Below are 20000 nucleotides of genomic sequence, written 5' to 3'. Positions count from 1 at the left end.
CAACAAGGTTCTGTGCTAAGATGGTACTAATAAGTAAGATGTAGACTTGGTTGCCAATGGCATCTGTTGTTGTAGTCTTTCCAGCCACACAGCATCAGATAGCGTGTACATATCCGTATGTGTATTGGGTGTGAGTGTGTTGTGAACAAAGAGCATTGTTTTGACAGATGTATCACTGCTGTGTAATTTACCCCGAGCCTATGACAAAGGCCACTGCTGATCTAATGACACACAGAGACATCACAAGTGCACTACCTCCCTCCGTTCTCTCTCTCCTATGAAGGGGATATTGAAAGGGGGATGACAAATGGAGGTATGAAGGGATGTGAGGTGGATGCGTGGTCACCTCTGTCACTCCCCTGCATGTGAATCACATCAACAGAGACTGTTAATCAACCCAGAGATGAGTGTAGAGTAGGCAGTAGACTCCACTTACACATCCCCTAGCCCCAACTCACTCTGCTCCTAGCTATCACTCACACAATATAACATCATACCAAGCCGTGGCATCATAAACCATTAGAGAAGGGCCATGTAGTTATGGTGACAGAGGGCGCTCATTTTGATTTTGTCCATTCACACCAGACACAATCTGGGCAGGTTAATATAGCAAAACCAACTGTGAATCAACTACATTAATTTCGGGGCAGGTCGAAACACACATGAAACATTCTTGGATATTTAGCTAGCTTGTCCTGGGAGATGAACATTTGGTTGTTATTTTATCTGGTTCTTTGTGTGTTTCTCTACTCCGACGATTCATCCACAGATAAAAAGGGAAGCCGGGTTTGTTTTTAGTTCATCTTCAATGAATCTCTCCTCTTTTGTCTTTCAAGCTTCCACACAGGTCTGTAACTTCCTGATACCCAGGGGACTTGCAGCGTGTGGCGCGTCTCCAATAGAAACAAGCTCTATTTTAGCGATTGGGTACGCAGACGCTCGTTCACAACCTCCAGCCCAATCAAAGACCAGCGCTCGAGCAGTGTGGGTGAAATGATTGAATAACCTGTGTATTGCGATGCTCGTGCACACAACAGGACCAGTGAGGTCAGCCTCGCCCTCTGGTAACCCTTCTCTTTAAGTGCATCTACAGAGCCGTGAAGAAGTATTTGCCCCCTTTCTGATTTATTCTATTTTTTATACTGAATGTTATCAGATCTTCAACCAAAACCTAATATTAGATCAAGAGAACCTGAGTTTACAAATAACAAAAAGAAATGGATACTTAATTTTAAATATTGAATTAACAAAGTTATGCAACACCCAATTCCCCTGTGTGAAACAGTAATTGCCCCCTTACACTAATAACTGCTTGTGCCACTTTTAGCTGAATTGACTGCAACCAAATGCAGAACTGCTGTAACTCTTGCATGCAGAACTGCTGTAACTCTTGCATGCAGAACTGCTGTAACTCTTGCATGCAGAACTGTTGTAACTCTTGCATGCAGAACTGCTGTAACTCTTGCATGCAGAACTGCTGTAACTCTTGCATGCAGAACTGCTGTAACTCTTGCATGCAGAACTGTTGTAACTCTTGCATGCAGAACTGCTGTAACTCTTGCATGCAGAACTGCTGTAACTCTTGCATGCAGAACTGCTGTAACTCTTGCATGCAGAACTGTTGTAACTCTTGCATGCAGAACAGCTGTAACTCTTGCATGCAGAACTGCTGTAACTCTTGCATGCAGAACTGCTGTAACTCTTGCATGCAGAACTGTTGTAACTCTTGCATGCAGAACAGCTGTAACTCTTGCATGCAGAACTGCTGTAACTCTTGCATGCAGAACTGCTGTAACTCTTGCATGCAGAACTGCTGTAACTCTTGCATGCAGAACTGCTGTAACTCTTGCATGCAGAACTGCTGTAACTCTTGCATGCAGAACTTCTGTAACTCAGCAACATTTGTGGGTTTTCAACCACGAACTGCTGGTTTCAAGTCCTGACAATTTGGGATTAGCCCATTCCAAAACTTTAAATGTGTTGCTTTTTATCCATTTTCATGTAGACTTGATTGTGTGTTTTGGAACGTTGTCTTGCTGCACGACCCAGCTGTGCTTCAGTTTCAGCTCACAGATGAATGGCCAGAAATTCTCCTGTAGAATTGTCTGATGCAGAGCAGAATTCATGGTTCCTTCTATAAAGCAAGTTGTCCAGGTCCTGAGGCAGCAAAACATTCCCAGACCATCACATTACCACCACCGTGTTTGACCGTTGGTATGAGGTTCCTAATGTGGAATGCAGAGTTTGGTTTTTGCCCGACATAATGAGACCCATCTTGTCCAAAAAGTTGACGCAAGTTTACCAAAAGGCAACTGAAAGCACCTGGATGATCATCAAGACTCTTGGAAGAATGTTCTATGGACAGATGGGTCCATGACATTAGGTATTGCATAACTTTTTAAAAAATTGAATAAATGATATAAGTATGTAATTGTTGTGTTATTTGTTCACTTTGGTTGAAGATCTGATAACATTCAGTTTCAAAAATATGCAAAAGTAGAGAAAATTAGAAAGGTGACCAATACCTTTTCACAGCCCTGTACGCCTTCTTAACCCTTGTGTTGTCCTTAAGGGTCAAACAATGACCCACCACTATGTATAGCAGCAGAGAAAAAGCCCTAAATGATATTTCTTCAACTTGAAATTTGATGACTTTTCCTAGAGTGACCCCAACGTTAGAAAAAGTGAAACGTCGCCTTTGTTCATATTTCCATGAAAGCTGTACAGCACCAGGGTGCAAAGATTGTCTTCGGGTCATTTTTGACCCGGCAGTTATAAAATCATTTACACACCTATAAAAAAAAAACACAAAGACACACACACAATGAGATATTGAGATTATGTGTGGTACTGATTGAACTCAGCCAGCAGCTCCTGAAGAGGAAGATCACCATGGTTGGCACAGTTAGAAAGAACAAGCCTGAGCTCCCACCTGCACTCTTCGGAAACAAGGGGGAGAGAAGCCTTCTCATAAAGGTTTGCCTTCACCCCACCACCACTCAAGTTTCTTACCTCCCAAAGAGGAACAAGAATGTGGTCCTCCTGAGCACACTGCACAAAACGGCTGAGATCAGTGATCATGAAGACAGGAAGCCAGCCATCATCCTGGACTTCAACCACAACAAAGGAGATGTGGACAACCTGGGCAAGGTGATTGGAACTTACAGCTACAGGATCATGACTGCCTGCTTGCCCCTGGTCATCTTCCATAACATTGATGTGTCCTCATACAATGCCTTTGTGATATGGAACAAGATCAACCCTACCTGGATGCCTGATAAACGAAACAAGAGGAGGGTGTTCCTGGAGCAGCTGGGAAAGGCACTTGTAACCCCACGCATTCAAAGAAGGGAGTGCCTCCCCGGCACAGCAGCCTCTGCAGCGCTTGTGAAAGCTGTTCAGGGGACTGAATCTTGTCCTGATCCACCATCCACCTGAGGCTGCAGCTGGGGCAGACAAGAGGAGGAGATTCCAATTCTGCCCCCCAAAGAAGGACTGTAAAACAAATACTATGTGCTGCACATGTGAGAAATACATCTGCAAAGTCCTTGCACACACACTTGCATACTGTCCTACATGTGCTAATTAGAGATGATTGATTTATGTTTTTCACATTTTTGTTTTGTATCTATTATCTTATTTTATTCATATTTATTGTTGTTGTTTATACACCTTGTGGGTGGGGGCAATGGTTAAAAAAATGGGAGAAGGCTAGTATTTTGTAGTTAATTCCTCATTGTTCAGTGTATAAGAATATATCACTATGTTGCCAAAAAAGTTCAAGACTGTTATTGTTCAATAAAATGCATTCAAAACTACTTTCTGCACAAAACTACTTTCTGATATCTCTTACTAAAAAAACAATGTTTACACTTATGCAATACCTTCAGCAATAATAATAATAATAATAATAATAATAATAATAATAATAAACCTCTACTTTAGTATAGAAAACAATTATGACAGGTGTGTTGTAATAAAAATGAGTGTCGTCCACTAATTAAATGCAGTCTTCCTGCATGTTGAAGAGGGAAAACACAGATATTCACAAAGTTTGTGATGAATGACAGGTTCTTTCTTCATGCAAAATAGATTTGGGGTTTAAAATTATCCAATTAAGCTGCTTTATTTGAAGGGTTTAGTGAAGGCGGGTCATTTTTGACCCTTAGGACAAGGGGAGTATACAGAATGTTAAGACGAGACAAGGGTTAACTTAGGTAATAGGCCATGTCACAGATGTCACAGAACATCTGCACCTGGTTCTAAAAACATCAACAACATGTGCTAGTGTCCCCCAACTCTGCACACTCCAAAACACACACACACTCCGACACACACACACAGAGGAAAGACCCAATAGGTGATTCAGTGGAAGTTTTGAGGGGGGGGTTGTTGCTACAGCGTTAATACAGCATCATGGAATATGGCGGGATTACTGTAGCTAGGCAGATTCCACAGCATCTCCCAGAATACCCGGGACTGCTGGGGATGGTCAACAGACCCAGGCAGGGCTGCCTAATGTGTCACTACCACCCCTGCTGGCAATACAGAGCAGTACACCAAGGAAACAGGACCTCAGTCTTACTATGAGCACAACACATATTGTATTTTACTCCCCCGTCATATTTACTAAGCATTTGCACTGGTGCAAGAGGTGATTTACTTATCAGAGAAGAACAGACAAAGTAGAGGTGGCAGGAAGTGCTACAGATGACATTTTGTTATGCGAAAGGAGGTTGTTTGAAAGGGAGAAAGTGGCATAGAACTCCCCCGCAAGGTGAGAGGTGGGACCTCTGGCCTTCTCAACCAATGGTTTTGAGAAGGAGGCTAGGAGAGTAGTTTGCCATTGAGATTCTCCCTATGAATCTGCATGAGTAGCCCTAAATGTATGAATGACTGATGGGTGAGGAAGAGGTACCAGTTACAATGTAAACACCTTGTGTGCTAGCCCCTGGCCTGAGTCCTTGGCCTAACTAGTGTTTCAGGAGAGCAACGTAGCGTAACGTATGGTGGCGTTAGGAGTTCAGCTTCTTGGAGCAGGTAGAATAGGTGTGATCAGGCACTGAGGGAGGAGGAGGAGGAAGAGGAGGAGGAGAAAAGAAAGGAGAGGGTTGAGGAGAAGGTCGGGACACTGCTCTGCATGATAAAGAGGTTCTTCCCATCCTCAGGATTCTCTCCACGGACGCTGGATATTACCTATTTCGCCAGCTTTCATTAGAATTCATTCTGGCTGGAGATGCAGGCAAAGGAGGCTGCCCGAGTCAGTCAGTAAGTCACAAGTGAAGGGTGAGATTTTTATTTAATTTAATATTTTGTCTTCCCCCCTTTCCACACATAAAAATGGTGACCCTCCCTGTCACGTTCAACACACGCTCAGCAATTATTTACTCCACTGGTGGTTCTATAGGTACTAAGTGGAAGTTCAAAGGTCACATTGTGGGGGAGGTGTCTTCCATTCTAAAGAGATAGATAGCAGATTACCTGGGTCCTTGAGGCTGACTCGTGGATTAAAGGTATGGTAATTACACAAACTAGGTTGTATGAGATTAGTCATAGCAGCCATGGTAGCGGAGTTGGAGATTATGAGGATGGTTAGTCCAGGGGTTTAGCGGTCGGTTTATGAAGAGGGTCCTTAGTCTGTGCTGACGTCTTTCCAGGAAAGCTCAGGAGACGTCCTGCTGTTAGATAGACCTCAAAATGAAGACGTGGTTTATAATTAGGCTCATTCCACAGGATTTATCAAAGATTGTCGTCATGGTAGTGTTTACAAGTACAACACGTGGATTATCGTCAGGGTCATTTCAGAAGTCGACTGGTGGGTTTTCGTGAGGGTATAATTTCAGAGAGGAAATTGTGTTATCATGAGGGTCATTTCAGAATTGAAGGTTATCTAGGTCTTAGTAACGGGTTATCCTGCCTGGTGATGATTCAGAGGTTGATTGTGGGTTATGGTGACACAGAGGTCAGTGGTAGGGTCCTAGGTTATGGTGATTGGAGACCAATTGTCCTTGGTGCCCTGCTTCCAACTGCAGGTCCTGGGGGAGAACCAGGGGAGAACCAGGGGAGCACCAGGGGAGAACCAGGGGAGAACCAGGGGAGCAGGCCTCAGACTCAGACCCTCTTTCTCCCAATGACCCGCCACTGGCATTAAACAAAGCCTGTGTGTCCATGTATGCTGATGATTCAACGATATACTTGTCAGCAACCACAGCTAATGAAGTCACTGAAACTGTTAACAAAGAGTTGCAGTCAGTTTTGGAATGGGTGGCCAGTAAATTGGACCTAAACATCTCTAAAAACTCAAACGAAGCTCTAGACCTCAGCTGAATCTGGTCATGAATGGTGTGGCTGTCGAACAAGTTGAGGAGACTAAATTGCTTGGTGTTACTTTAGATTGTAAACTGTCATGGTGAAAACATAATAGATTAAATGGTTGTGAAGATGGGGAGAGGTTTGTCCGTAATAAAGAGATGCTCTGCTTTTTTGACACCACACTCCGTAAAGTCTTGCAGGCTCTAGTTTTGTCTTATCTTGAAAATCCCAAATTGTTTGCATAGTCAACTTACGCACAGCTCTGACACACACACTTGCCCCACCAGACATGCCACCAGAGGTCTTTTCGTAGTCCCCCAAATCTAGAACAAATGGAAGAAAGCGTACAGTATTATAGAAAGCCATCATTGCATGGAACTCCCCTTCCATCTCATATTGCTGAAATGAACAGCAGACCTGGTTTCAAAAAACAGATAAAGCAACACCTCACAGCACAACGCCTCTCCCATATTTGACCTAGATATTTTGTGTGTATGTACTGACATGTAGGCTACGTGTGCCGTTTTTAAATGTACGTAGTTCTGTCCTTGAGCTGTTCTTGTCTATTAATGTTCTGTATTATGTCATGTTTCATGTTTTGTTTGGACCCCAGGAAGAGTAGCTTGTGGCTTTCGCAACAGCTAATGGGGATCCTAATAAAATACCAAATACCCTTTCTCTCTCTCCCTCTCCACCCTGATTAATAATGAATGAAGCAGATCATTTATCAAGCTCCTTAAGATACCAAACCTGACAGAAGACGTATAAATAACTTTGTGATCTAGGGGGGGGGGGTGGAAAGTACCTACAGATGAGGGTGGCTCAGGTGGTCCGGAGGTACGATAGAGAAAATGGGGTCGAGGGGAACTGAGGAAGGATATGAGGGCGTGGCGGAGCGAAGTGGAGATATGGAGTGGTTGACTTTCCCAGACACGCACAGCACCTTGAAGGTGAGAGGTGATGATCTGGGAGTGTGTGACCATGGAGCTCCTTAATGCTGACGAGTCCACTACTGACTCCTTAATGCCCCTTCTTATTGCCGACTCGTCCTCCCCCAGTCCTCCACCATCTCCCCCAGTCTCCCTGAGCCCCAGAGAAAGTCTCCAGTCAGCTGTTTCTGCCCTTCTGCTCGCACTATATAAATCGTGCAGATTGGGTTTGCTCTCTGACAAGGGAAGGAGGCTGACGGTGACTAAGAGAGATGTATACCTGTCGCTAGTGGTTACAATCACCAGGCAACATTCTGCAGGGTTTAGTGGTCCTTATGTGAGTGCTGGACATAGCCGGGTTAAACACTGGTGTAGGGACTGGGGAGGTGTTCTAGCAGCCAATAACTGTCAAGTTTCCATCTGAGATTTACCCCAGTGTTTTACCCAAAAGGCTCAGACTTTTCTGTTTCCATCTACGCGGGCCGGCAGCCATGTTTTTACTGGGCCATGGCCTTGGTGGAACTGCTCTAACTTTGGGGACACCTTCTCACAAAGCAACAGTCTTGAATGACGTAGAGGTTGTTGATTCTGCTCGCCCCAACATTTCTGGTCGCCCCAAGGAAACACAATAACACTAGAGTCCATATTAACACAAGACACCGGTGACACACAGGTCTGGGGTAAGTCTTAGGTGGAGGTGCACCATAAATGTTGGATACGCTTTAACTTTGAAGGGGTTCTGCTATGTGTGTTCACTTTCAGCCAGTATTACAGAGTGTGTTGAATGTTGAATTTGAAGGTTGAAAGGGGACTTCCATCTGAACCATTTGTTCTGCCTCCATACTTTCATGTGTTTCCAAAACAACTGTGAATGTATTGTTGTGTTGTGTATTTATTCATTTGCATACTATGTGCGCGTATTTGTAGGTATGTGTCAATCTTTTGTTTATGGGAGAGTTTCCCAGTGGTTTCTCCCTTCCACTGTACCTTGAGAGGGCTTCGTTAAGTTCATACCACTGATGCTGTAACGTAATCCCTCTCTATGAGTGTAATAATTCCACACTCTTCTCCCCAAAGACCAGGATGTTCTCGCTTTTTCAAAGGAACATGAGTACACACAGAATCCTAGCATTCCCTTCCATTCCCCGTAGACACATCTCTCTTAATGAATACGTTTTTCACTGAGGGTGCGTGTGCGCCTACGGTATTCGTGAGCACATACTATGCATGCATTGGAATGTCTGTTTGTGTTTCTGGGTTGGCTTAATGGGTACAGTCGATCCTCTCATGATGTTTGTTGTGTTTGTTCTCCTTCAGGAACACTTCACTCCAGAGTGCAAGTTCAAGGAGAGTGTGTTTGAGAACTACTACGTGACGTACTCCTCCATGCTCTACCGCCAGAACCAGTCGGGCCGCTCCTGGTATATCGGTATCAACCGCGACGGACAGGTTATGAAGGGCAACCGGGTGAAGAAGACCAAGGGAGCCGCACACTTCCTGCCTAAAGTTATAGAAGGTTGGTCACATGCCCTCCAAGCTACGACGAATGTTTGAGAAGAACAAATAAGACACGGATATATCAGAAACGTATGAACTTATCATAGATGCCATAGATGTGCACTGGACACTCAACCGTTTCTCTCTTCTGCTCCACAGTTGCCATGTACAAGGAGCCATCGCTACACGAACTAGTCAATGAACAGAAGGAAAAAGAGAAGGAAAGAGATAAAGACAGCCCTGCTCGGAAGACAGTGAAGGCGTCAGAAGAACGTCACGAAATAACATTCTCCATCAAGAACTGCAGGAAAGAGAAAAAAGCTCCCAAGGCTGACGCCTCGTAGCACAGGGGACCTAGGGGAGGGGGAGGGGGAGCAGTGACACTGAGAACTCAATGGGGACTCAATCACCCATCATGCGTTGGGCTGGCTGGAGGAATGAACCTCATGGGCTCCCTTTACCAGAAGTGCACTGGGCTGCACCATGCTGACGGGTCAGGGGTCAACAGCTCATCAGCAGCTCACCAGGTCTGGTTCTGGGAGGGTTTCCTCTCACCTGTCACCAGAGAGAGAGAGAGATGGACCAGGGACCGAGTCAGCATCACCACCCTTCCACCCTGTCAATCACCTCTCCCCCTCCTCTGGTACACTCACTACCAAAAGCACAGCCTGTGTCATACCTCTTTAATTGATCTACTGCCCTCCATCACCTGTCTCAATTTTCAGAAATCACCTACCCTCGCGCACACACAGTCATTTCTAATCCGTGTATTTTGATGTATGTGCGTGCGATTGTGTGTGTGTGTGTCTGTGTGTGTGTGTGTCTGTGTGTGTGTGTGTCTGTGTGTGTGTGTGTTGGAGAAAAAGTTTGTAACACTAATCACTTTATGTCACCATAACCGCCATGCGTGGGTCCACTCTTCTAAGTAATGGAAATCACCATTGTGAAAGTGTCGCTATGCCTGGCCTCCACCATCTGCCCACCTGCAAATCACACACCCCGCAGCTGGACGTGGGCCATCAAAATGATGCTTTATTGGACAGCATCAGGGGGATCTATTTATATTTGATAGTAGGCCTGTCTGTTGAACCGCAGTCTGCCAATCACTTTCAAAAATGCCAAATATTCTGCTGAAAGAGAAAAGTCAAGCCAGCTCTTTTTTGAGATCAGAGATATCTACAGGCTACAGGATAACCTTTTTCATTGACCAGCCTTTTCTAGCTCACTCTTTCAAAGTCCATTTCTCCTCTGATCAATCACAATGAGGAAATAAATGGAGGGAACTGAAGAAGTTTATCATATTAAATCATGAGGATGATGTAAAGGATGATAACGAGGATGATGAGGATGAGGATAAGGATAATTACAATGGTTACAGTGATTATGGTGATATTGATGATTCAACTGCCGCGTAACCTTGCAATAATCTCACATGCAAAATAACGAGAGAGAAATGTCAGGGTATCCCATTATCTGAAGTTGATAGCCATTTGCCCTTCTGGAGCCATGAAAGCACCATGTCCAAATTACTATTAGAACCCTGACTGGGACATGACTGCCATGTCTGGCCCACATAACAGTAGCCTGACAGAGATGATTTCAGATTGGGCTCAGCAGGCTGATTCTGAGCATGTGAGAGAGTGATGGAGCTAAATGCCCTCTGGGCCCAATGTTATTATGATGCAACTCTTTGAAGGTTATTTCCTGGGGATTTTATGGAATACAGACATAATTGCTTAAGTTATTCGCTTAAATGTATGTAAAAAAAAAATTAACATGTCTCTGCAATATTTGTACAGGTTTGAGTCTCTGTCAGAGCTGGGCTGTGTTAAAAAGGAAAGTATGTCATTGAGGGAGTGAGGGAGATAGTGACAGTGGTTATGAATGTGCATGCTTAAAATATTCCCAATTGCTAGCCTCCAAAACTCACCTTGTGGTGCTCATAATTCACTAAACTATTTCAGATAAATGGTAAGGATTGGACCTGTTGAATCTGATTAAATTCTCTGTCACCTGAAAGGTAGTGCCAGTGACCGCTGAGTGTATCCTTTGCTTGGCAACTGTTGTCGACAGGAAGCAGAGTTTAAAGCTGACATCAAAGTCTGAGGAGGCTCTTAGCTGGGAGCACAATAGATATATGGGGCTTTCTGGATGAGTTTTTATAAGACACAGCTGGAGCACCTACTTGCTATTCTAAAGACATCTCACTGCTTATCCCCTCACCAGAGTTATCAAATCACCACAGAGGAATCCACTCGCAAATATGGATTTCTTTGTGTGTGTGGCTGTTTGTGATTGTGTTCTTCTCCCAGTGTATGGATGTTTGTGGGAATATGTGAGTTTATTTTGGGAGTGCATAGTGCGCATATCCATGTTTGTGCAAGTGTCTGTTTCTGTGTGTGTGTGTGTATCTGTGTGTTGAGTGGGAGGGGACTTCTACAATGTCCTTCATACTGAACATGGGGCACTGGTGAGGGGTGTCTTAGTGATGTCCTTCTCTGTGGAGATGATGTTTGGGTGACAAATGGCCACCTTTCAAACCCAGCACTGCCACCGCATCGTTATTGGCCTGAGAGTGCTGAAGGAAGCAATGGGCAATAGCATCTGAAACAAATCATGGACATTAAAGTACAACATACACAGGGACATCCTGGTGGACAGAAGGCTGATTTTCTAAGCATGGGGATATATGAAGTAAAATGCCCAAAGGCATTGCTGCGTAGCTTGTTCCTGATGGCGGCTGTGCTGTCAGAGTGAGATGGCAGGGGTGTTCTGTGTGACCAGCTCCTGTCCTGTCTAGTGGGTCACTGAGAAGGGATGGCAACACAAGTGAGCTTATTATTTCCGTCCCTTACAGAGCCCGTCTATAAGAAACAGGCAATAGCAGTGGACTGCCTGTAAATATGTTACACAACATTACAGAAGACGAGGGAAAACCCAGAGAGGGAAAATACATAACAAATGAAAATCGAATCAAATTTTGTTGGTCACATACACTACACGTGTTTAGCAGATGTTATTGCGGGTGTAGCGAAATGCTTGTGCTTCTAGTTCAGTGCAGCAATATCTAACAATTAATATCTAACAATTTAACAACATATATCCAATACACACAGATCTAATGTCAAGGAATGGAATTAAGAATATATAAATATATGGATGAGCAATGTCAGAGCGGCATAGACTAAGATATAGTAAAATAGTATGGAATGCAGTATATACATATGAGATGAGTAACGCAAGATATGTAAACATTATTAAAGTGACATTCTAAGAATGTTACATGTTCCCAAAATCTACAGAATGTGAGAAGGATGTTTTTGGCATGTTATTGAGGATACGAGTATGTCTGAGATGGTTTAGAATGTTCTAAGAGGGTCAGAGTGTGTAGGCAGTCGTTGAGATATAGTCATGTTCTGAAATATCAAGCCTGCTTTTTGGTGATGTAGACTATCTGAGACCGTTTTTGGGTTAGACGTAATATTAGGGAATGAGGGTTCCTTGCTGAGTTCTAACGTATGAGGAGGATGTTTCACTAGTTCTGAGAAAAAATGTGAGGCAGAGAAAGTCAGCAAGTTCTGAGAAAGAATGTGAGGCAGAGAAAGTCAGCATGTTCTGAGAAAGAATGTGAGGCAGAGAAAGTCAGCATGTTCTGAGAAAGAATGTGAGGCAGAGAAAGTTTACTATGAGAAAGAGGAAGTCAATGAGAGTCAAATAAAGTTCAATAGTTCTGAGATAGAATGTGAGGCAGAGAAAGTTTACTATGAGAAAGAGGAAGTCAATGAGAGTCAAATAAAGTTCAATAGTTCTGAGATAGAATGTGAGGCAGAGAAAGTTTACTATGAGAAAGAGGAAGTCAATGAGAGTCAAATAAAGTTCAATAGTTCTGAGATAGAATGTGAGGCAGAGAAAGTTTACTATGAGAAAGAGGAAGTCAATGAGAGTCAAATAAAGTTCAATAGTTCTGAGATAGAATGTGATGTTGACATGTTATTGAGGATACGAGTATGTCTGAGATGGTCTAGAATGTTCTAAGAGGGTCAGAGTGTGTAGGCAGTCGTTCAGATATAGTCATGTTCTGAAATATCAAGCCTGCTTTTTGGTGATGTAGACTATCTGAGACCGTTTTTGGGTTAGACGTAATATTAGGGAATGAGGGTTCCTTGCTGAGTTCTAACGTATGAGGAGGATGTTTCACTAGTTCTGAGAAAAAATGTGAGGCAGAGAAAGTCAGCAAGTTCTGAGAAAAAATGTGAGGCAGAGAAAGTTTACTATGAGAAAGAGGAAGTCAATGAGAGTCAAATAAAGTTCAATAGTTCTGAGAAAGAATGTGAGGCAGAGAAAGTTTACTATGAGAAAGAGGAAGTCAATGAGAGTCAAATAAAGTTCAATAGTTCTGAGATAGAATGTGAGGCAGAGAAAGTTTACTATGAGAAAGAGGAAGTCAATGAGAGTCAAATAAAGTTCAATAGTTCTGAGATAGAATGTGAGGCAGAGAAAGTTTACTATGAGAAAGAGGAAGTCAATGAGAGTCAAATAAAGTTCAATAGTTCTGAGATATAATGTGAGGCAGAGAAAGTTTACTATGAGAAAGAGGAAGTCAATGAGAGTCAAATAAAGTTCAATAGTTCTGAGATAGAATGTGAGGCAGAGAAAGTTTACTATGAGAAAGAGGAAGTCAATGAGAGTCAAATAAAGTTCAATAGTTCTGAGATAGAATGTGAGGCAGAGAAAGTTTACTATGAGAAAGAGGAAGTCAATGAGAGTCAAATAAAGTTCAATAGTTCTGAGATAGAATGTGATGTTGACATGTTATTGAGGATACGAGTATGTCTGAGATGGTCTAGAATGTTCTAAGAGGGTCAGAGTGTGTAGGCAGTCGTTGAGATATAGTCATGTTCTGAAATATCAAGCCTGCTTTTTGGTGATGTAGACTATCTGAGACCGTTTTTGGGTTAGACGTAATATTAGGGAATGAGGGTTCCTTGCTGAGTTCTAACGTATGAGGAGGATGTTTCACTAGTTCTGAGAAAAAATGTGAGGCAGAGAAAGTCAGCAAGTTCTGAGAAAGAATGTGAGGCAGAGAAAGTCAGCAAGTTCTGCGAAAGAATGTGAGGCAGAGAAAGTTTACTATGAGAAAGAGGAAGTCAATGAGAGTCAAATAAAGTTCAATAGTTCTGAGATAGAATGTGAGGCAGAGAAAGTTTACTATGAGAAAGAGGAAGTCAATGAGAGTCAAATAAAGTTCAATAGTTCTGAGATAGAATGTGAGGCAGAGAAAGTTTACTATGAGAAAGAGGAAGTCAATGAGAGTCAAATAAAGTTCAATAGTTCTGAGATAGAATGTGAGGCAGAGAAAGTTTACTATGAGAAAGAGGAAGTCAATGAGAGTCAAATAAAGTTCAATAGTTCTGAGATAGAATGTGAGGCAGAGAAAGTTTACTATGAGAAAGAGGAAGTCAATGAGAGTCAAATAAAGTTCAATAGTTCTGAGATAGAATGTGAGGCAGAGAAAGTCAGCATGTTCTGAGAAAGAATGTGAGGCAGAGAAAGTTTACTATGAGAAAGAGGAAGTCAATGAGAGTCAAATAAAGTTCAATAGTTCTGAGATAGAATGTGAGGCAGAGAAAGTTTACTATGAGAAAGAGGAAGTCAATGAGAGTCAAATAAAGTTCAATAGTTCTGAGATATAATGTGAGGCAGAGAAAGTTTACTATGAGAAAGAGGAAGTCAATGAGAGTCAAATAAAGTTCAATAGTTCTGAGAAAGAATGTGAGGCAGAGAAAGTCAGCATGTTCTGAGAAAGAATGTGAGGCAGAGAAAGTTTACTATGAGAAAGAGGAAGTCAATGAGAGTCAAATAAAGTTCAATAGTTCTGAGATAGAATGTGAGGCAGAGAAAGTCAGCATGTTCTGAGAAAGAATGTGAGGCAGAGAAAGTTTACTATGAGAAAGAGGAAGTCAATGAGAGTCAAATAAAGTTCAATAGTTCTGAGATAGAATGTGAGGCAGAGAAAGTTTACTATGAGAAAGAGGAAGTCAATGAGAGTCAAATAAAGTTCAATAGTTCTGAGATAGAATGTGAGGCATTGAAAGTTCACTAGTTCTGAAAAACAATGATATGCAGAGAAATTTCCCTAGTTTTGAGGTAGAATGTGAGACAAACTGGTTTTCTACGTCTGAAACAATGTGAGGCTAAGTTCACTAGTTGTGTTATTGAATGTGAGGCATAAAAAGTTCACTAGTTCTGATATTGAATGTGAGGCAGTAAAAGTTCACTAGTTCTGAAATAGAATGTGAGGCAGTAAAAGTCAGCAAGTTCTGAAAAAGAATATGAGGCAGAGAAAGTTTAATATGAGAAAGAGGAAGTCAATGAGAGTCAAAGAAAGTTTAATGGTTTTGAAATAGAATGTGACGCAGAAAAAGTTCACGTTTTGTGATAGAATGGGAGGGAGAAAAGAGGAAGTCACTTCGAGTCAAAGGAAGTTCACTAGTTCTGAGAAAGAATGTAAGACAGCGAAAGTTTTAAGAAATAATGTGAGGCAGAGAACGTTCTGAGATAGAATGTGGGACAGAGAAAGTGCACTAGATCTGAGAAAGAAAGTAAGACAAAGTTCAATTGTTCTGAGATAAAATGTGAGGCAGAAAATGTTTGCTATGAGAAAGAGTAAATCAATGAGAGTCAAAGGAAATTCAATAGTTTTGAAATAGAATGTGAGGCAGAAAAAGTTCACACATTTTGTGATAGAATGTGAAGCAGAGAAAGAGAAAGTCACTTAGAGTCATAGGAAGTTCAATAGTTCTGAGATAGAATGTGAGGCAGAGAAATTTCCCTAGTTTTGAGGTAGAATGTGAGACAAACTGGTTTTCTACGTCTGAAACAATGTGAGGCTAAGTTCACTAGTTGTGTTATTGAATGTGAGGCATAAAAAGTTCACTAGTTCTGATATTGAATGTGAGGCAGTAAAAGTTCACTAGTTCTGAAATAGAATGTGAGGCAAAGTTCACTCATTCTGATATTGAATGTGAGGCATAGACAGTTCACTAGTTCTGATATTGAATGTGAGGCATAGACAGTTCACTAGTTCTGATATTGAATGTGAGGCATAGACAGTTCACTAGTTCTGATATTGAATGTGAGGCATAGACAGTTCACTAGTTCTGATATTGAATGTGAGGCATAGACAGTTCACTAGTTCTGATATTGAATGTGAGGCATAGACAGTTCACTAGTTCTGATATTGAATGTGAGGCATAGACAGTTCACTAGTTCTGATATTGAATGTGAGACAGTGAAAGTTCACTAGTTCTGATATTGAATTTGAGGCAGTGAAATTATATTAAATGCGAAGCAGGCCTGTTTGGCAGTGGTGGAAAAAGTACCCAACTGCCATACTTGAGTAAAAATAAAGATACCTTAACAGAAAATGACTTAAGTCAAAGTCAAAGTCACCCAGTAGAATTCTACTTAATTAAAAGTCTAAAAGTATTTGGTTTAAAATATACTTAAGTATCAAAAGTAAATGTAATTCCTAAAATGTACTGAAGTATCAAAAGTAAAAGTATGAATCATATCAAATTCTTTATGTTGAGCAAACCAGACACCGCCATTTTCTTTTCTTTTCTTTTTACGGAAAGCCAGGGGCACACTCCAACATTCAGACATTATTTACAGAAAGCCAGGGGCACACTCCAACATTCAGACATTATTTACAGAAATCCAGGGGCACACTCCAACATTCAGACATTATTTACAGATAGCCAGGGGCACACTCCAACATTCAGACATTATTTACAGAAAGCCAGGGGCACACTCCAACATTCAGACATTATTTACAGAAATCCAGGGGCACACTCCAACATTCAGACATTATTTACAGATAGCCAGGGGCACACTCCAACATTCAGACATTATTTACAGATAGCCAGGGGCACACTCCAACATTCAGACATTATTTACAGATAGCCAGGGGCACACTCCAACATTCAGACATTATTTACAGAAAGCCAGGGGCACACTCCAACATTCAGACATTATTTACAGATAGCCAGGGGCACACTCCAACATTCAGACATTATTTACAGATAGCCAGGGGAACACTCCAACATTCAGACATTATTTACAGATAGCCAGGGGCACACTCCAACATTCAGACATTATTTACAGATAGCCAGGGGCACACTCCAACATTCAGACATCATTTACAGATAGCCAGGGGCACACTCCAACATTCAGACATTATTTACAGATAGCCAGGGGCACACTCCAACATTCAGACATTATTTACAGAAATCCAGGGGCACACTCCAACATTCAGACATTATTTACAGATAGCCAGGGGCACACTCCAACATTCAGACATCATTTACAGAATGCCAGGGGCACACTCCAACATTCAGACATCATTTACAGAAAGCCAGGGGCACATTCCAACATTCAGACATTATTTACAGATAGCCAGGGGCACACTCCAACATTCAGACATTATTTACAGATAGCCAGGGGCACACTCCAACATTCAGACATCATTTACAGAAAGCCAGGAGCACACTCCAACATTCAGACATTATTTACAGAAATCCAGGGGCACACTCCAACATTCAGACATTATTTACAGAAAGCCAGGGGCACACTCCAACATTCAGACATTATTTACAGAAAGCCAGGGGCACACTCCAACATTCAGACATCATTTACAGAAAGCCAGGGGCACACTCCAACATTCAGACATCATTTACAGAAAGCCAGGAGCACACTCCAACATTCAGACATTATTTACAGAAATCCAGGGGCACACTCCAACATTCAGACATTATTTACAGAAAGCCAGGGGCACACTCCAACATTCAGACATTATTTACAGAAAGCCAGGGGCACACTCCAAAATTCAGACATTATTTACAAATGACGCATGTGTGTTTAGTGAGTCTGCCAGATCAGAGACAGTAGGCAGTAGGATGACCAGGGATGTTCTCTGTGTAGTTAGTCCACTAGATCAGCGGCAGTAGGGATGACCAGGGATGTTCTCTGTTTAGTGAGTCCGTCAGATCAGAGGCAGTAGGGATGACCAGGGATGTTCGGTTGATAAGTGCGTGAATTTGACTATTTTCCTGTCCTGCTAAGCATTCAAAATGTAACGAGCACTTTTGAGTGTCGAGGGAAATGAATGGAGTAAAAAATACAATATCATCTTAATAAGGAATGATTTGAAGTAAAAGTAAGAGTTGTCAAAAATATAAATAGTAAAGTAAAGTATAGCTACCCCAAAACACTACTTAAGTATTTTTACTTAAGTATTTTACACCACTGCTCTTTGGTTCTGATATTGAGAGCAAGCCAGAGGGATATTTAGCTGGTTGAGGCAGAAATAACGAATTAGCTATCATAAAGTAAGGCAAAGAGAGCTCTTTTCTTGATTAGAGCAGAATTTAAGGCAGAGCAGGTCCCACAAGGGGAGGGGGAGGGGTAGTGATGTTGAGAATACAAGGACAGTTGTGGTTCACACACACACACGCTCGCACATGTCCTCTTCGAAGTCACACTCCACTTAATGCGCAATCTCGCCAAAAGGTGTCCTATATGTCTACTGCCCATTAACCTTCCCTCCACACACTGTGTGCTTGTACATGCGTGTGCGTTCTTTTGCACGTATGTGTCTGTGTGGGTGAGTGAAAGAGTGACTGAGCGAGTGTAATGACCTACCTGTATGTGTGCATGAGTGTGTGAGAGAGAAAGGGGAGAGAAAGGGGAGAGGGGGAAAGAAAACAAGAGAGTGAAGTGACGATCAATAGACTCAATAAAAGCCAAAGAGGAAAGCAATAGTATAGCGTTGAGAGCAATAATGTCCCTTAGGTGCAGTGGGAGGAGCAACCCATGTTTGTGGACAATGAACTCAAGAGCAGTTTTGTTCCATTCCAACGTGCAAACTGGACAACGTGGCCTGTTGCACAACAAATGTGGGGGCAGATATTTCTCCCATCTTACCGTACACTTCAGAGATCAACAGCCCCATACATCTGGCCGGTGTGATCTGGCCATGTACTGAGCTACTTGGGTTTCTGTCATTTAACAGTCCTTTTCTGAGACTCTGGGGACAATGCCGTGGAACTCCATTAGAGTGCACTCTGTTTGAAGGACTTTGGTCTTAGGTTCTGACCCAACTGGGGTCAAAACAGGGAACACCAATCTCATAATAACAAGAGAAAATAGTGGTTAAAATGTCATTATAATAATAATAAATACTTATGAAGGGATTTGAAAGTACTTCCAATGTCTGGCTTAGCCTTTTTGACTGTTTAACTATGATTTAACAGCCATGTTTATTAGGGCTGTCAGTCTACAGTACACAGCTAAAGGCCAGAGAAATTGTTTGGATGGACAACAAAGCTAGCATTTGTTGGTGCTTTCCTGGCTCATTGTTTTATAGAAATATTACTATATAGCTATGTCCATATATAAATAATATATGTGATATATGTGTGTGAGGTGTTGTATTGATATTTTTCAGAAAATATCTCCAAGAATAGGTGGTGAACATTTTTCTTGTTGTGTTTTACTTTGCGTTGTCATGACTTTCTGATGCAGACTCTTGGGAGGGATGTTTTTCTTTCCTCATACCAATCCTCCCTTCAATGTGATTTTGTAGGTGAACAAAAGTGTTGTGCTGGGGTGAAGTGGTAAGGGCACTGGTTCATCGTTCCCACAGAATGCTAAATGAGGCAGTGTGAGCTTCCACCCAAACTAAATCCTCTGGGTGGAAGCTTTACAGTTTGCCAGAGATTTAACCCTAAACTGTAAATGTTGTCAAAGTTCAAAAGAGTATGTGGAAACATGCAAAGGCCAGATTTGTCCTTCTAAAGCCAACACCTGTCTGTCAGTCAGTTATGACCTTTCCCAGCAATGACCAGACTTCCCCAGCACCCACTGGGCTCAGCGTTATGGTCACACAAGTCTTCCAAAAACAAACTACGCCCCCTCCTTTTTCATCTCGGCTCTTGGTTTATCTCAGTCCTTTCCTCTCGTCTTCCAAGAGTAACCGACGTCTTCCAACAAGAGCCATAAGTAATAACCCAGGGCTTAGCACTGATGGAGCCTATGAAAGAAGGGCTGTGGTATTACTTACCAGGTGGGACTCTACATGGCAACTGAGCCAAAGTGAGCAGAGCTCGATCTACTAACACTCCAGCCACAACAAAAACTGAGACTAGAGAGTATGAACAATGCAGATAGGATTAACAACTTGCAATTGGGACAACCAGCTCG

The 20000-nt window shown here is 42.2% G+C and overlaps 1 protein-coding gene across 1 annotated transcript in view; it reads left to right on the top strand.

Moving 5' to 3' along the window:
* Positions 1 to 9082, top strand: part of LOC118389705 (fibroblast growth factor 11-like) — a 52437-nt gene extending 43355 nt beyond the window's left edge. The window contains exons 4-5 of the mRNA XM_035779541.2: positions 8559 to 8757; positions 8898 to 9082. Coding sequence (XP_035635434.1) covers positions 8559 to 8757; positions 8898 to 9082 — 384 coding nt within the window. The remainder of the gene's footprint in view (positions 1 to 8558; positions 8758 to 8897) is intronic.
* The last annotated feature ends 10918 nt before the right edge of the window (positions 9083 to 20000 follow it).

This window comes from Oncorhynchus keta, chromosome 11 (assembly GCF_023373465.1).
Source record: "Oncorhynchus keta strain PuntledgeMale-10-30-2019 chromosome 11, Oket_V2, whole genome shotgun sequence".
NCBI classification, from domain to species: domain Eukaryota; kingdom Metazoa; phylum Chordata; class Actinopteri; order Salmoniformes; family Salmonidae; genus Oncorhynchus; species Oncorhynchus keta.
The sequence above is the reverse complement of the archived record's forward strand: the minus strand, read 5'-3'. Positions and strand labels throughout refer to the sequence as shown.